Below are 12,815 nucleotides of genomic sequence, written 5' to 3' on the forward strand. Positions count from 1 at the left end.
GACTACGGTAAGACAAGACGGGATGGTAGCGATTGGGTGGAGAGTGCACGGGGCTTCTGGCCAACCCAAAATACGACAACAGGTCGGTGGTGACCCCTCGGGCCACTTGATCGTCGAATCACGTTCCCTTGGGCATGTAAAAGTGTTTGTCGGGGAGAGGTCCCACGTAAGCTTGGTGTTTGGGTTTATTGAACAAATAGGGATATGTCTCTTCTTCAATTCGGTGAGTCCAAGGATCACGGGAAAGGCACTCAGTGGCATTTGGAACAAGGACAAGGAATCGATGAATCAAATGGTCGTGTCCTCGTAGTCACAGGTCAACTGCAAAACCTTGCCAATGTTCCTCACTTGTTTGCGTTGTCGTTTTTGGCAGTGCAACTCGTGGATGACCGGGTAGCTATCGTAAGCCTGGAAATTGTGGGCCAACAAGCATGTCACGAACTCCCGGATGCACCCGTCCCCTCGGAACCGTACGGGACGATCGTCCTCGGCTGTTTCGCCGACAACCAGATGGACACGTGACGTCCGCCTACCTGCATACTTTCGATGTCAAAAAAACATGCAGGGGAGGTCTCTCATCGTCGTCGTCTGCGTCTGTATCGTCATCATCCAAGAGGGCGCGTAACCCGACCGCGTTGTTGGCTAACAGGGTCTGCAGTCCGGCAGCTGCACCTCGACGTATTCGTTGCTGTTGCCGTTGCTTCTGCCTCCGTTCTCGTCATGGCTGAGCCGGGGCACATCACAGACACTTTCGTTTTTTCCCCGAACGCATGAAACACAAGTCCTTTTTTTTCTCAATAAACTTTTATTCTTTCCTTATTTTACAAAACGAGTATTTTCACAAGGTTCAAACGCTCCTTTCAAAATAAACTCCAAGGTATGCGGGTCTCTAAAATCGTCCAAGTGTAAGTTCAACTTGGAAAACTCGTCTTCCGAGTCGTAGTCATAAGAATCTGGTTCGGTGTACAAGTCCCAGATGGTAAACGGTACTCCTGCTTCCGTGTCGTACCTTGGGTCCCCAGGAAAAATCAAAACAGAATTGTTCTGCAGGATAAATGGAAACCTCTCCTCTCCGTCCTCCTCCACATACTCTTCTTCCCTACTCTCCAGGTACACTGTACGACCTTCTATCACACAAATCATATTCAGTCAAGATGCCAGTCATCACAAAATTCACACGTTCAACAGCCCGTTATCTGAGACGTGTCCGGGAGAGACTGCGAGACCTGTTCATCAGATCCGAAGCCGTCCAACGCCAAGAAGCCCACAAGAAGCGATTGAGGCACGCACGGGCCACCATCATGGCGACCAAGTGGAAAGTGCTCCGACAAAAGATCCAAGAAGAAGGCAAATGCACGATCTGTGTGGACTATTACGTGACGGAGCCCCACAGCCTCAAGCAGACAGCCCTCCTCGGTATCTTTCGCCACCTGGCGTCAACCCGTTACGGGAAGAAAGTCACCAAACATCCCCGCCGCATGTTCTGCTGCAAGCAGTGGGTGCACGACCGCTGCTTGTACCCCTTCCTCACCACCCAATACGGTTATGCTGAGGACCACGACCGCCAACCGAGTACCGCGCCTCTCTCTCCGAAACATTATCTTCAATTCTTGAATCCACCAATCAGAAACCCATGCATCTCAATTAGAATGTCTGTGCACGTGATAATTAATATGTATTTATGCAAAAAAACCCTTTAGTCAATCAGAAGCCAATAAATCTCATTAACATTTTGAAATCCACCAATCAGAACGCTCCCTTTCCAACGGTTTACACCGTGCTCAAGGGTCCGAGACCACTACCACTACTGGTGTCGATCTTCCCTACTATGTTTGGCGCTTAGCGTTCGCAGAATTATGAAAATCGCAGTAAAAGAACTGAAAAGAGCAGCTCTCGGCACCCTGTGATCAAGTTTTTCACTGCAACCTAACCAAGTATTACATGAAGATATAGAGCGCATGCAAATTAAAACGTGTCATACACATAGTCTTTTCCAGAACTACACTATGCCGCGTTCTAATTTTTTCTGTAGCACGGTTGACTACAAGCCAGTAAACGTATTGTCACTAATGCCAGCTCAAGACGTTTAAGGAAATAAGACATTTTGAGCTATATGAGTTGCAATATCAGTACGAAACTCTCATATAATTTTATTATGCTAAAAACCATTCTGTATAGCTTCAATCCAAGTTTACTTTGCTATAGCCATTTAGCCTAGTATATATGACAGAATTTGCTTCATTTACTCAATTAAAACACCATAATTTTCTGAGATGCAAACACTTTAAAAAACTTCCAAACGATTTTCCTTCCGTGTGGCCATACGCCTTTGAAAAGAGCTAAAAATCGGAATTTTCACTTCGCCCTAGTAAGGAGACTGGGGATAGCAGAACTGTACGTGACGTCAATACCAGAACGAAATTCTTCCAGTGCCCGTATTTTCCTCTGTATTTGGTTGCAATTGATTCTTTTCACAAGGAGGCCATGTTGAGTCCCGAGGAACTAGAAACTTTTGTTTTTGCGCGGTAAAACTTGTTTTCAAAGACATGAACTCCAGGCTCAGCCTACGAAATCTATTGTCTCTGGCCAACATCGGCCCCCGCGTGAGAAAGGTCCATAATAGGGAGTTTAAGATCCACGACGCGACGGCAACGAAAACGTCACAAATTATGCATATTTAATGACCAAAAACAATAGCTTTGCAAGCTCTACACGTGCATTTTTCATTTTGGTACATTTCTTTAACGTTTTCTGCAAATCTACGACGTGAGATTACCAATTCTCAAGTTTTTCAGAGAACGTGAACACAAGGCAGCGAAATTGAATTTTCTGTCGTAGCTTCAACACCGCACCTCCTAATTCAGTTCCTGGAAAGTTACACTAGTTTTTAGAAGTTAGAGAAGCCGACATAATGACGAAAAAGATTAATTAACTTGAAGTTGCAATTTGAAATGACGTTTTCGTTACCGTTGCGTCGCAGATCTTAAACTCCGTAATGTAAAAGGCAAAACAACGCAATCTCTATCCGTAAAATTCCCTGCTTGACGTCACTAGCCTGAAACTTTTGTTTTTGCGCGGTAAAACTTGTTTTCAAAGACATGAACTCCAGGCTCAGCCTACGAAATCTATTGTCTCTGGCCAACATCGGCCCCCGCGTGAGAGAGGTCCATAATAGGGAGTTTAAGATCCACGACGCGACGGCAACGAAAACGTCACAAATTATGCATATTTAATGACCAAAAACAATAGCTTTGCAAGCTCTACACGTGCATTTTTCATTTTGGTACATTTCTTTAACGTTTTCTGCAAATCTACGACGTGAGATTACCAATTCTCAAGTTTTTCAGAGAACGTGAACACAAGGCAGCGAAATTGAATTTTCTGTCGTAGCTTCAACACCGCACCTCCTAATTCAGTTCCTGGAAAGTTACACTAGTTTTTAGAAGTTAGAGAAGCCGACATAATGACGAAAAAGATTAATTAACTTGAAGTTGCAATTTGAAATGACGTTTTCGTTACCGTTGCGTCGCAGATCTTAAACTCCGTAATGTAAAAGGCAAAACAACGCAATCTCTATCCGTAAAATTCCCTGCTTGACGTCACTAGCCTGAAACTCCCAGCATCCTTACTAACACGGTTTTGTACCCTACCGGAAGTGAAATTTTCGATTTTTAAAAGGATGAAAGGCATAGAATGCAATTCGGTTTTCTCTATTTTCGCATTCCCCATAATACACTTTGTTTGCCCCCCAAATTCTTCATAAACCGTTGTTTTCAAATGCTCTTGGGAATATGCAGTGTCCCCATGCTAAGCGCATTTGAAAACAATTATTTTTTTATTGTTTTAATCTCAAACACCAAGATGTTTCCATTGAGTAAATAAAGAAACCTTGTTATTGCATGACATTGTAATTAGTTTATATTTGAACCAAATGTAATTCGGTGTTGCGAGGACAAAACGTGTATTTAAGGAAGATTTATTAGTTAACTGGGTTACTGATAGCACACATAGTTGCACCCCATTTCCTTGAGGTCCCAAGGGACGCATATATGGCTTGTTTAATAAAGGGATAAGCTGCCTTTTTTAACCGGAAAATGTTTGCATAAGAATAACGATCACGCCAAATTGTGGTAAACCAAACTGGTCGTTCGCATCTGTTTCAAGACGAATGTTCAAATGAAATGCAAATCAAATTCGGTTCGCACCAAGATTCGTTTTAAAACAGAGGCAAACAACATTGAAGAACAATCGAGATTCTTGAGAATGCGTGACGAGCCATGTGGCGTGAACGAATTAAAACTTAGGCTAACTGTAGACTTTCGAGCAAAAGAGCATTTGCCTTGACTTGTCCTTTTTGAGTGTAAGCCCAGTTCTGCCTGTCATCGGTTTCATTGCATCCAGTTACTTTGATAAGCGAACCCTCGTCCTTGGAGTCCACGTACAAACAAGGTCCGTATCTTTCATCTGTGGCCGACTGCTGGTTCTCAATCAAGAATTGTTCTTGGAGAGATAAAAAGGGAGAGGGTACGATTAAAAATCAGGCGAGAATTTAGACAGGTTATCAATCATGATTGGCTTGAAAAGGAAAACTAGCAGTCCAGCTAATCTTCACTGAGACGGTAGGAACTGAGAGCATTTCGAAATCACGCAACTGTTGTAGTGTTTTAATTACTTTTTTTTGCCGATCCGTTGGGATTTGGGCGAAATGTCGATTTCCCTTTGCAATAACTTACTGTAGTCACACAATGCCTCTAAACGCGGTTTTGTTATTTTAGCTTGGGCTAACTTTGTTTAAACCGTCAAACACATTTTACATGGAGAATGGGAAGCGGTTTTTTCTTTTTCATCCTCGCTTCATATTTCAAGTGCTAGCTCAACGCGAAAAATTCCAATTCACTTTGCAATTTCAATTTACCTGACAACTGGAAGTCGACAAACGGGTTTGGATTGTCGTAGTAGTTTCGTGAAGTGTCCGTTGGGTTCTCTTTATTCATTTTATCTTTGTACCACGAGAGTGATCTATCAGCGCCCACTTGAATACTGCCTACAGGATCCTTCAGGTCGAATGCAACAGAGAGATACAAGTTTTTTCCAAATATTCTTAAGTCGACTGCAGCATTGAAAGTCACATCCGGGAAGCCTCCCGAAGCGTAGGCCGCCAAAGCAAACTCAATTTTGATACTGGAAGAAATAAAACGCACATATTAGATGCATCAAACCTGTAGCACGAAGTAAACAAGCAATCGAGACCAAGCTTCGATCAATCGTTTTAAATTGATCGGGTGTTTCGTGTTTGATTGGAATTGTATGTGTTTGAAAAGCATGGGTAGTGACAGAAAGCACTTTCGTAAGCTTTTTTTGAGGTCGGCCGCCAGGTCCAGCTGTTTGTGACGGCCGCGAGGTAGTCTGGTAAAGACTTTTCACGGGAGTTACCACGTTCCAGCAAAAACCCTTTATACGGCCAGTTTATTTAGCGCAAAACTGTAAAAGGGCCTATTCATATAATTATTGTTCACATAGCTCCACAGTACCATCCTAGAATTCCAGTCCATACCTGTTGACTCTGAATGCAGTAAGCAAAAAGTTGATTGCGGCTCCAACCCATGCAGTGGCCATCTCGGTTAACTTCAGGAAACCGACTGCGACATCCAAAACATTACAGAGTCCCTTGCCAATAGCTTCTACCAACTTGCATGTTCCTTCACAAAGATGCTCGATCCCTGACACAAAAGAAAATCTCAATTGCTGCGATTCTTGAAAAGATCAATTAATTGTTATTTCAGCTGAATTTTACCTCCTCCAAGGAAAGTGGAAGTATTTTAAGACATCGAACTTAACAAAGGAGATATATGTCCAGAAATACAGGTAATGCCGAAAATGGCAGATTTGGCGAAATTTAGCAGCTGAAGCTGCCATTTCGGACAAGCTGGTAACTAAAATTCGCCATGGCGGATTTGGTAAAATTTTGCAAATAATGCAATCATCGAATGCAATGAGCTGGCGTTAAGGGCCCAACAAAAGCAGTGGACTTGGCGAATGTGGCAGATTTGGCGAAAAATGGCATATTCGGCGAAAATTCGCCGAGAAGGTGACGACTCAGCTAATGTGGAAGATTTGGCAGAGTTTCGACAAATCCTGCATTTCCGCCATTACCTATATTTCTGGACATAAGCGTATCAACGTTACTTTAGCACAAACGAAAGTCAGTGGAGGATTAAAAATTCACGCTGGGACATGATTTTAATCCACGACTTCTGGGATACTGGTGCAGCGTGCGCTCTACCAAATGAGCTACCACGCCAACTGGGAGCTGGGGCCCGTTTCTCGAAAGTCCCGAAAACGTTTCGGGCCCGAAAAGCCATTTGTGAAACTGCCAACCGCTTGTTTTGGAAAGGCGACCTTTTAACATGTTTTCAAGCTAGCTTAAAGAAATATGTCTGTGAAGTTGGACGACTTAAATCCCGAACCTTTTCGGGGCATTTTCGGGTGTCAAAATTCCTTTTGTATCTCAAGAACGGAGAGGATTTAAGTCGTCAAACTTCACAGACATGTTTCTTTTAGTTAGCTTGAAAACATGTTAAAAGGTCGGCTTTCCTGAACAAGCTGTTGGCAGGTTCACAAATGGCTTTTCGGGCCCGGAAAGTTTTCGGGACTTTCGAGAAACGCGCCCCTGGTCATTCAGCAAGTTCGTAATGAACCCATAGAGGATGTAGATGACTATATCAAGACATATCTTCGCCGTTACAAACGTTTGTAAAAAAATAAAACCTAAAACTTCTGGCTTGAACCCTCAACCATTTCTTTCACATATAGCGTCTTCAAAGTGGAAATAGAGTGGTTAGCAGTATGTTCCCTGGTCTGGTATGGTTAGAGTATTTTTGGCTATAAGAATCCTACGGCGCATGTACTCCTACATAGAGTTTCACAGAACCTTGGGTCCTATTCAAGACTCTGGTTACAAAAATGGACGAATGCGTATTACAAATGTAAAATGCATGCGTCATGAGGCCCGCGCTATCTCAGTCAATACATCACTATTATTACTATTACTAGGCTTCTCTAACACAAACCTCTACAGCCGCCTCCCACAATTCCTTCGCAAATAAATTTGCTGATAAAACGGCGACGTCGGAGATGATGTGCAAAGTCATCATTACGCAGTTTGTCAAGACCACGCTTCTTTCTCCAACCTTTGAATACTTTCTTAACAAACTTCTTGACCTAATGATGAGGAAGAAGACAAGAATGAAGGAAGTAGTTTCGACCATTTACTGATTAATTCATTACTGGTTTGGTCTTCATTTAATTCATTTAAAATATATTTTGTGACCCATGCCCTTTTGGCACTGACGTATAAACTCGGAAACATGTAGTGATCAATTAGTCGTTTTCATACGGACGGTTTCAATGACGTCACGGCGGTCATTCTCTTCCGATATGCTTGGCTTAATTTGCATACCTCCTTCGGTACTAACAAGTCAGCGGTCACTTTCCAAAGTAATTGTAATGTAAATGACGACGGTGCATAACCCCAGGTGTGCTGCATAATAACCAGTTCTTCCTTTTGTGTGTTCACAAACAGGTCAGTATTTCGTTGTTCTTTCGTTGTTCTTTCAGTTAAATGCCTCTTAAGCTAGTTATTTCGCTTGCCTTTACCTTTCCTAGCAATATGGCAGCGAACGAGGTCGTTAGTAAGCCTTATGGACAGGATGCTGGAGAGATTTTGCAGCTCTGCGACGAGTCCGACAACGAAGGTCGCGGTGAGGGGTCTTACGAGTTTGACGTGGATGAAATGAAAAGTCAACTGGGTATCGACGACCTTGTGAAGTCTGTCGCAGCTTTGACGGAGCTAGTGAAGAGAGAGGTCGACAATTCTACCGAGGCCTAAAACGGGTTAAGCTCGTGGCCGGTAGTTCAAATTCTAATTCGAGCCCACCCGAAGGTTGGAGCCGAGTACAAGTGCTGTAGCAAAAATTACCACACAGATTAAGGTCAACAAATTTCAATAAAATTTCAAGGAAAGCCTCCTGCTGTAGTCGTGATTCACCTTCAAGTGGCTCTCGCACAGATGGGAAAACTGTTACTTTCAGTACACGAGGAAAGAAGAGTCCTTTGTAAGGGTTCCGAGGAATTTCGTCCGGAAGAGGCCGTTTACGCGACTCAAGTTCCAGTACCAGCAGCCCATCAACATTATTATAGCAGGACAATGAAGGACACGGCCTGAATGAGGTATAAACCTGTGCTGGCAACTTAGCCAGGCACATAGAAAATTGGCGTGAAATCACCATTGATCCTTTGGATTCCAATTATACCAGGGCCTCTCTTACGGGAGGGGCCTGTTTGATTGCTCCTTTGTCAAGGAGGTTCTCCCCTTCTGCATTTATCAGGTAGGCGTTTTTTTCTAAATGGAGAATCTAGAACTGAAGTTTTTCCTTGTATCTGGCGTAAAACAAATTCTTTTTGTAGAGATTTAGTGGTTTTTTGTTACATTTCTTGACTTATTTAGCAAGCCGTATTCTACAGTACCGTCCGCTGTACGGCCGTTAAGGTTGAAGTTTTTATGCAACATTTTTCGGTGAGTTTTCAAGTTTATGTGAAATAAACTTGGGAAACTCTTTGAATCTAGCAAGCCACTCTTTCAAAAAGCCAATGACATTTATTCGTTTTTCAGATTTTTACACATGCCAATCATTTTTGGCAGTTGAACGTCCCGCTTGACTTCAACTAGTTTCCCTTCCTGCCCTGCAGAGAAAATGAATATCTTACTAACCTCGTTTCCTCGGTGCACATTGTTAGTTACAGATCCTCGTTTTCTTCCTGTTAATTTATAGCCCGCGCAAAACGCCATAAACCAACGGGAAAAAACTCAGTCCGTTACTTACTCGGTTAGTAAGAGGTATTTCTCCTGAATTCACTTGATTTACACCGCAGTTTCAGACGTTAAAAATACAACCAGTGCTGACGCAATCGCGAAATACACGTATGTTTGTGACCCTAAAAAGTGAGAAGTAAACAAAATACTCCACATACCGGAGCTATAATATTTTTGCTAATCCACTTGCCCGCTGCGTCCAATTTTCCTTTACAATCCCTCTCAGCTTCCATGCATTTTAGAGTCCTGCAGTTATCGCACTTAAGCGACATCTTCCTCTTGCAGTCCTCTTTCGCATTAATAACTGATTGCCTCGCATTGGCAAGTTCCTGCTCCGCAGCATCAAAAGCGGCCTTCACTGACTTGGCAGCTTGGTCCAACGCCTAAATAATAGGTGAAGGAATGATTATCAAGACATCTCAGAGTGAAATGGCATTGTGAAGTGGAATGCAATAGAATAGACTAGACTAGGATAAAATTGGATAAAACGAACTGGAAAAGCGGCCTTCACTGACTTGGCAGCTTGGTCCAACGCCTAAATAATAGGTGAAGGAATGATTATCAAGACATCTCATAGTGAAATGGCACTGTGTAGTGGAATGCAATAGAATAGACTAGACTAGGATAAAATTGGATAAAACGAACTGGAGTGGAATAAGTCGTTATGGGAGAGAAGGAGGGAAACGAAAGGAAACAAATGGACGGAACTCTATTAGACTATGAATTAGAAATCAATTATGACTATGAAATTCAATGTTTAAAAGAACGAGTTAGGCATATCTTTGAATGGTTCGTCGGCTCGTCCGTGAAATTAAGTGTTAAAGAATCTTTGAATGGCTTGTCCGTGAAATTTAATGTTTGAAGAACGAGTAAGGTGTTTCTTTGAGCGGCTAGGTGGCTCGTCGGTGCAACTCAATGTTAAAAGAATGAGTAAGGTCAGTATCTTTCAGTGGCTCGGCCGCTCGTCGGTGAAATTCAATGTTTAAGAATGAGTAAGGTACATCTTTCAGTGGCTCGGCAGTGAAATTAAGTGTTAAAGAACGAGTACGGTATATCTTTGAGTGACTCGGCGGCCCGCCGAGGAAATTCAATGTTTAAGAACAAGTAAGGTATATCTTTGAGTGGCTCGGCGGCTCGTCGGTGAAATTCAGTGTTTAAACAAGGCTTTAGAAAAGGTCTCCCAAAGCAAAAGTGAGAAATTTGATCGGTATGTGATTGAATATGAAAACAAAGAAGAAAAAAAAATGGTCTTCCTATCTTTTGTTTTTGTTCCACACCTCTTCATGATACTGAGCAAAGCTCTGGACAGTGCGCGTAAATGTCAACCAATAAAAAAAGTTCCCTAATTACGCTTGCTTTTATTATTACAGACCTGACACTTTTCCGCGACTGTAAAGTAAATATCCGGAGAGCAATAGCCATTCTGCGCGATGTTTTTAGCGTTAATGCTCAAATGGATTCCATCTTTCCGTCGAAGGATTTTTGAAATGAGCTAGGATTATAATAACTGACATCCTTACGTGGTTTAGGGCATGCAGGTCCACAGTTACAAGGACATAGAACTCCGCGCCAAACTTGCTGATGCTGTAACTTGTGTATAAAAACAATTCAGCTTTGATGAGGTTCAAGAAATTTCCACTAATCTCCAGCTCAATTGAGGTCATGGTCAGATTAAGGCGACAATAAGTCGAGATCCCCAGAATGTTAGAGTAACCTTCTATATAAGCCTATAAACAGAGCAAGTGATAAAACAATATGAGAGGTACTAGCGATGGCTGAGATCATCAGCATTTGCTTCATCCAGAGAGTTATGTCGTTAATAATATACATGCAAAAATTTCAGCATTCTCTTTCGCTGAGAACATGCCAATTAATCCCAGCCAGTGCAAAAAGTCGAAATTTGAGCACAGAACGTAGAAATTAAATTGACTGACAGAAAAGTCGCGAAAGCGCAACAAAGTAAAACGGTGGACAAGTTGCGAGGGAAGTGACAACGTTTTAATTCAGAATTTGAGGGTCAATTTTTTTAATTTTTTCTGTACGTTTTCACAAGTGCTAGCATATCAATCAAAGTTGACATTTTTTTCAACCAATAACTTTATTATGATGACGGGACTACTGAGCCACGACACGAAATAAACACGATAAGAGGGAACCAGAGTCAAAATGTTGCATGTATATTCTTAATAAGTAATCACGTGATTTAAGGCCCAGTAATACGGGCAACATTTTATCATGCAACTTGTCGCGCAACAATGTTGCCTTGCAAGTTGAGATGGTTTGTTGCACGCATTACCACCTTCTTACATGTACCACATTATTGCGCGACAAGTTGCACGAAAAATGTTGCCCGTATTACTGCGTCTTAATGCACTTAGGGTGCATTCGATTGACGATATTCCGGAATAAGAATACATGGAATAGAAGTTAGAAATCCTTCATTTTTACTGAGATTCACATACAAATTGTCAAACACTTGCTAAAATGCTATTTCGAACATATCTTTATCATCCTTGTTGCTTCAAAACGCCAGAAATACCGTTTTAAATCATCACTTCTCATATTCTTATTCCGGAATTAGGTCAATCGAACACACCCTTAGATTTATCTTGTACAAGACTACAAATGGCATTTGAAAATTTTACCCATCCTGATTTATCAAAAATTGCACTCGAAATCATACGATTACCTGTAAAAACATACCACATTTCATGAATCAGGTGGGAGCGACGTGGCCCACTGGTGAGAAAGTCGAATGCGTAATATCCGAATTAATAAAGACCGCGAATGCAAATTGCTCCAGTGGTTCATGATAAATGCAAATGCATGTAATCGCAAATTCTCTGTCAAATGCCTCAGACGAAAGAGAACCAACCGGAGCATGAAACTGAAGAATTCTGTAAGCCAAAATTAAAGGAAGGGGCTCAAAGTATATGTGAGTGATCCCGTCTTTCACTAATTTGCTCCATCAAATTCTACTAGTACTCTTCCCGATTTCGGCGACATCTGTGGGTTGACTAATCATTTGCGGGTTGTGAAATGGGTACCCGATTTCACTTCTAATTATCACAAACCAACATAAGATTTGAATTAAGTTTGCCTGTTTTGTAAAGAGAATTTAACCCTATTTGTATTTAGGAATTCGCCCTCTATAGATTTCAATATATTGTAAACAAATTAACAACTCATTTAGCAAAAAAATCACACTGTTTTAGCGCCAAACGAGAGAAACGCGCCAATCAGGAAATTTTCAGCTAGTGCACAAAACTGCTGTTTGCAGTGACAAAATCACAACACAGAAATTTAAAAGAAACTTTGCCTTACCTCAATAAAGGGTGGAGACTTCCTGGCATCAACATAAAACCAAGGTCCATTAGTATTATCACTAGGACTGCGGACGATTGTAATGATGTCCAAAATTTGGATGGGGTCGGGTTTTAAGTCTATGAAAATGACCTGCCAAAAATGAAACCGTAGACTTCAGATAATTAAAGTCAGCGATGCACCAGAATAGGACATGGCATTTCAGAGATTACTCAAGCCTCTCTGTCAGTGTGTGTCAGGAGATCTCCCTTAGTTTTGATTATAATGAATGACTTTCTTCAGAAGTTCATAACAAAGAAGTCTTGATCTGCGATGGAAAGGGGTCCATCAGTTAACGGCATTGCCTTAGGACGCTTCCGATTTGACAGAACTGACCGGACAGACTGCGCATTTTGAAGGACTAACCTGGAACTCTACAGCGCCTTCAAATTAACACACTTCGAGAAAGATACATACTACTCCAAAAAATGCAAGGGATTATCATTCATGTGTTCCTTCAAACTGTTCCATTTTCTTTGCAAACTGACGGGTTTGGGCGGCCAGTTCTGACAAAAGGAAAGCGCCCTTGGACTACTTTTAGAGCGGCTACTGCTAGATTTTTGCGGGACTGACAAAAGGT

General features: G+C 41.9%; 1 protein-coding gene across 2 annotated transcripts in view; it reads right to left on the reverse strand.

The window, feature by feature from the left end:
- LOC138002345 (uncharacterized) overlaps positions 1 to 12,815 on the reverse strand; it is a 68,887-nt gene that overhangs the window by 31,677 nt on the left and 24,395 nt on the right. The window contains exons 17-23 of one of the 2 annotated variants that reach the window (XM_068848408.1): positions 12,197 to 12,328; positions 10,393 to 10,599; positions 9,031 to 9,255; positions 7,071 to 7,221; positions 5,555 to 5,720; positions 4,916 to 5,181; positions 4,340 to 4,500 (exon numbers count right to left, since the gene is read on the reverse strand). In XM_068848408.1, coding sequence (XP_068704509.1) covers positions 4,340 to 4,500; positions 4,916 to 5,181; positions 5,555 to 5,720; positions 7,071 to 7,221; positions 9,031 to 9,255; positions 10,393 to 10,599; positions 12,197 to 12,328 — 1,308 coding nt within the window. The remainder of the gene's footprint in view (positions 1 to 4,339; positions 4,501 to 4,915; positions 5,182 to 5,554; positions 5,721 to 7,070; positions 7,222 to 9,030; positions 9,256 to 10,392; positions 10,600 to 12,196; positions 12,329 to 12,815) is intronic. The other variant, XM_068848414.1, reaches the window with a different exon arrangement.

Source organism: Montipora foliosa, chromosome 1 (assembly GCF_036669935.1).
Source record: "Montipora foliosa isolate CH-2021 chromosome 1, ASM3666993v2, whole genome shotgun sequence".
Lineage (NCBI taxonomy): Eukaryota > Metazoa > Cnidaria > Anthozoa > Scleractinia > Acroporidae > Montipora > Montipora foliosa.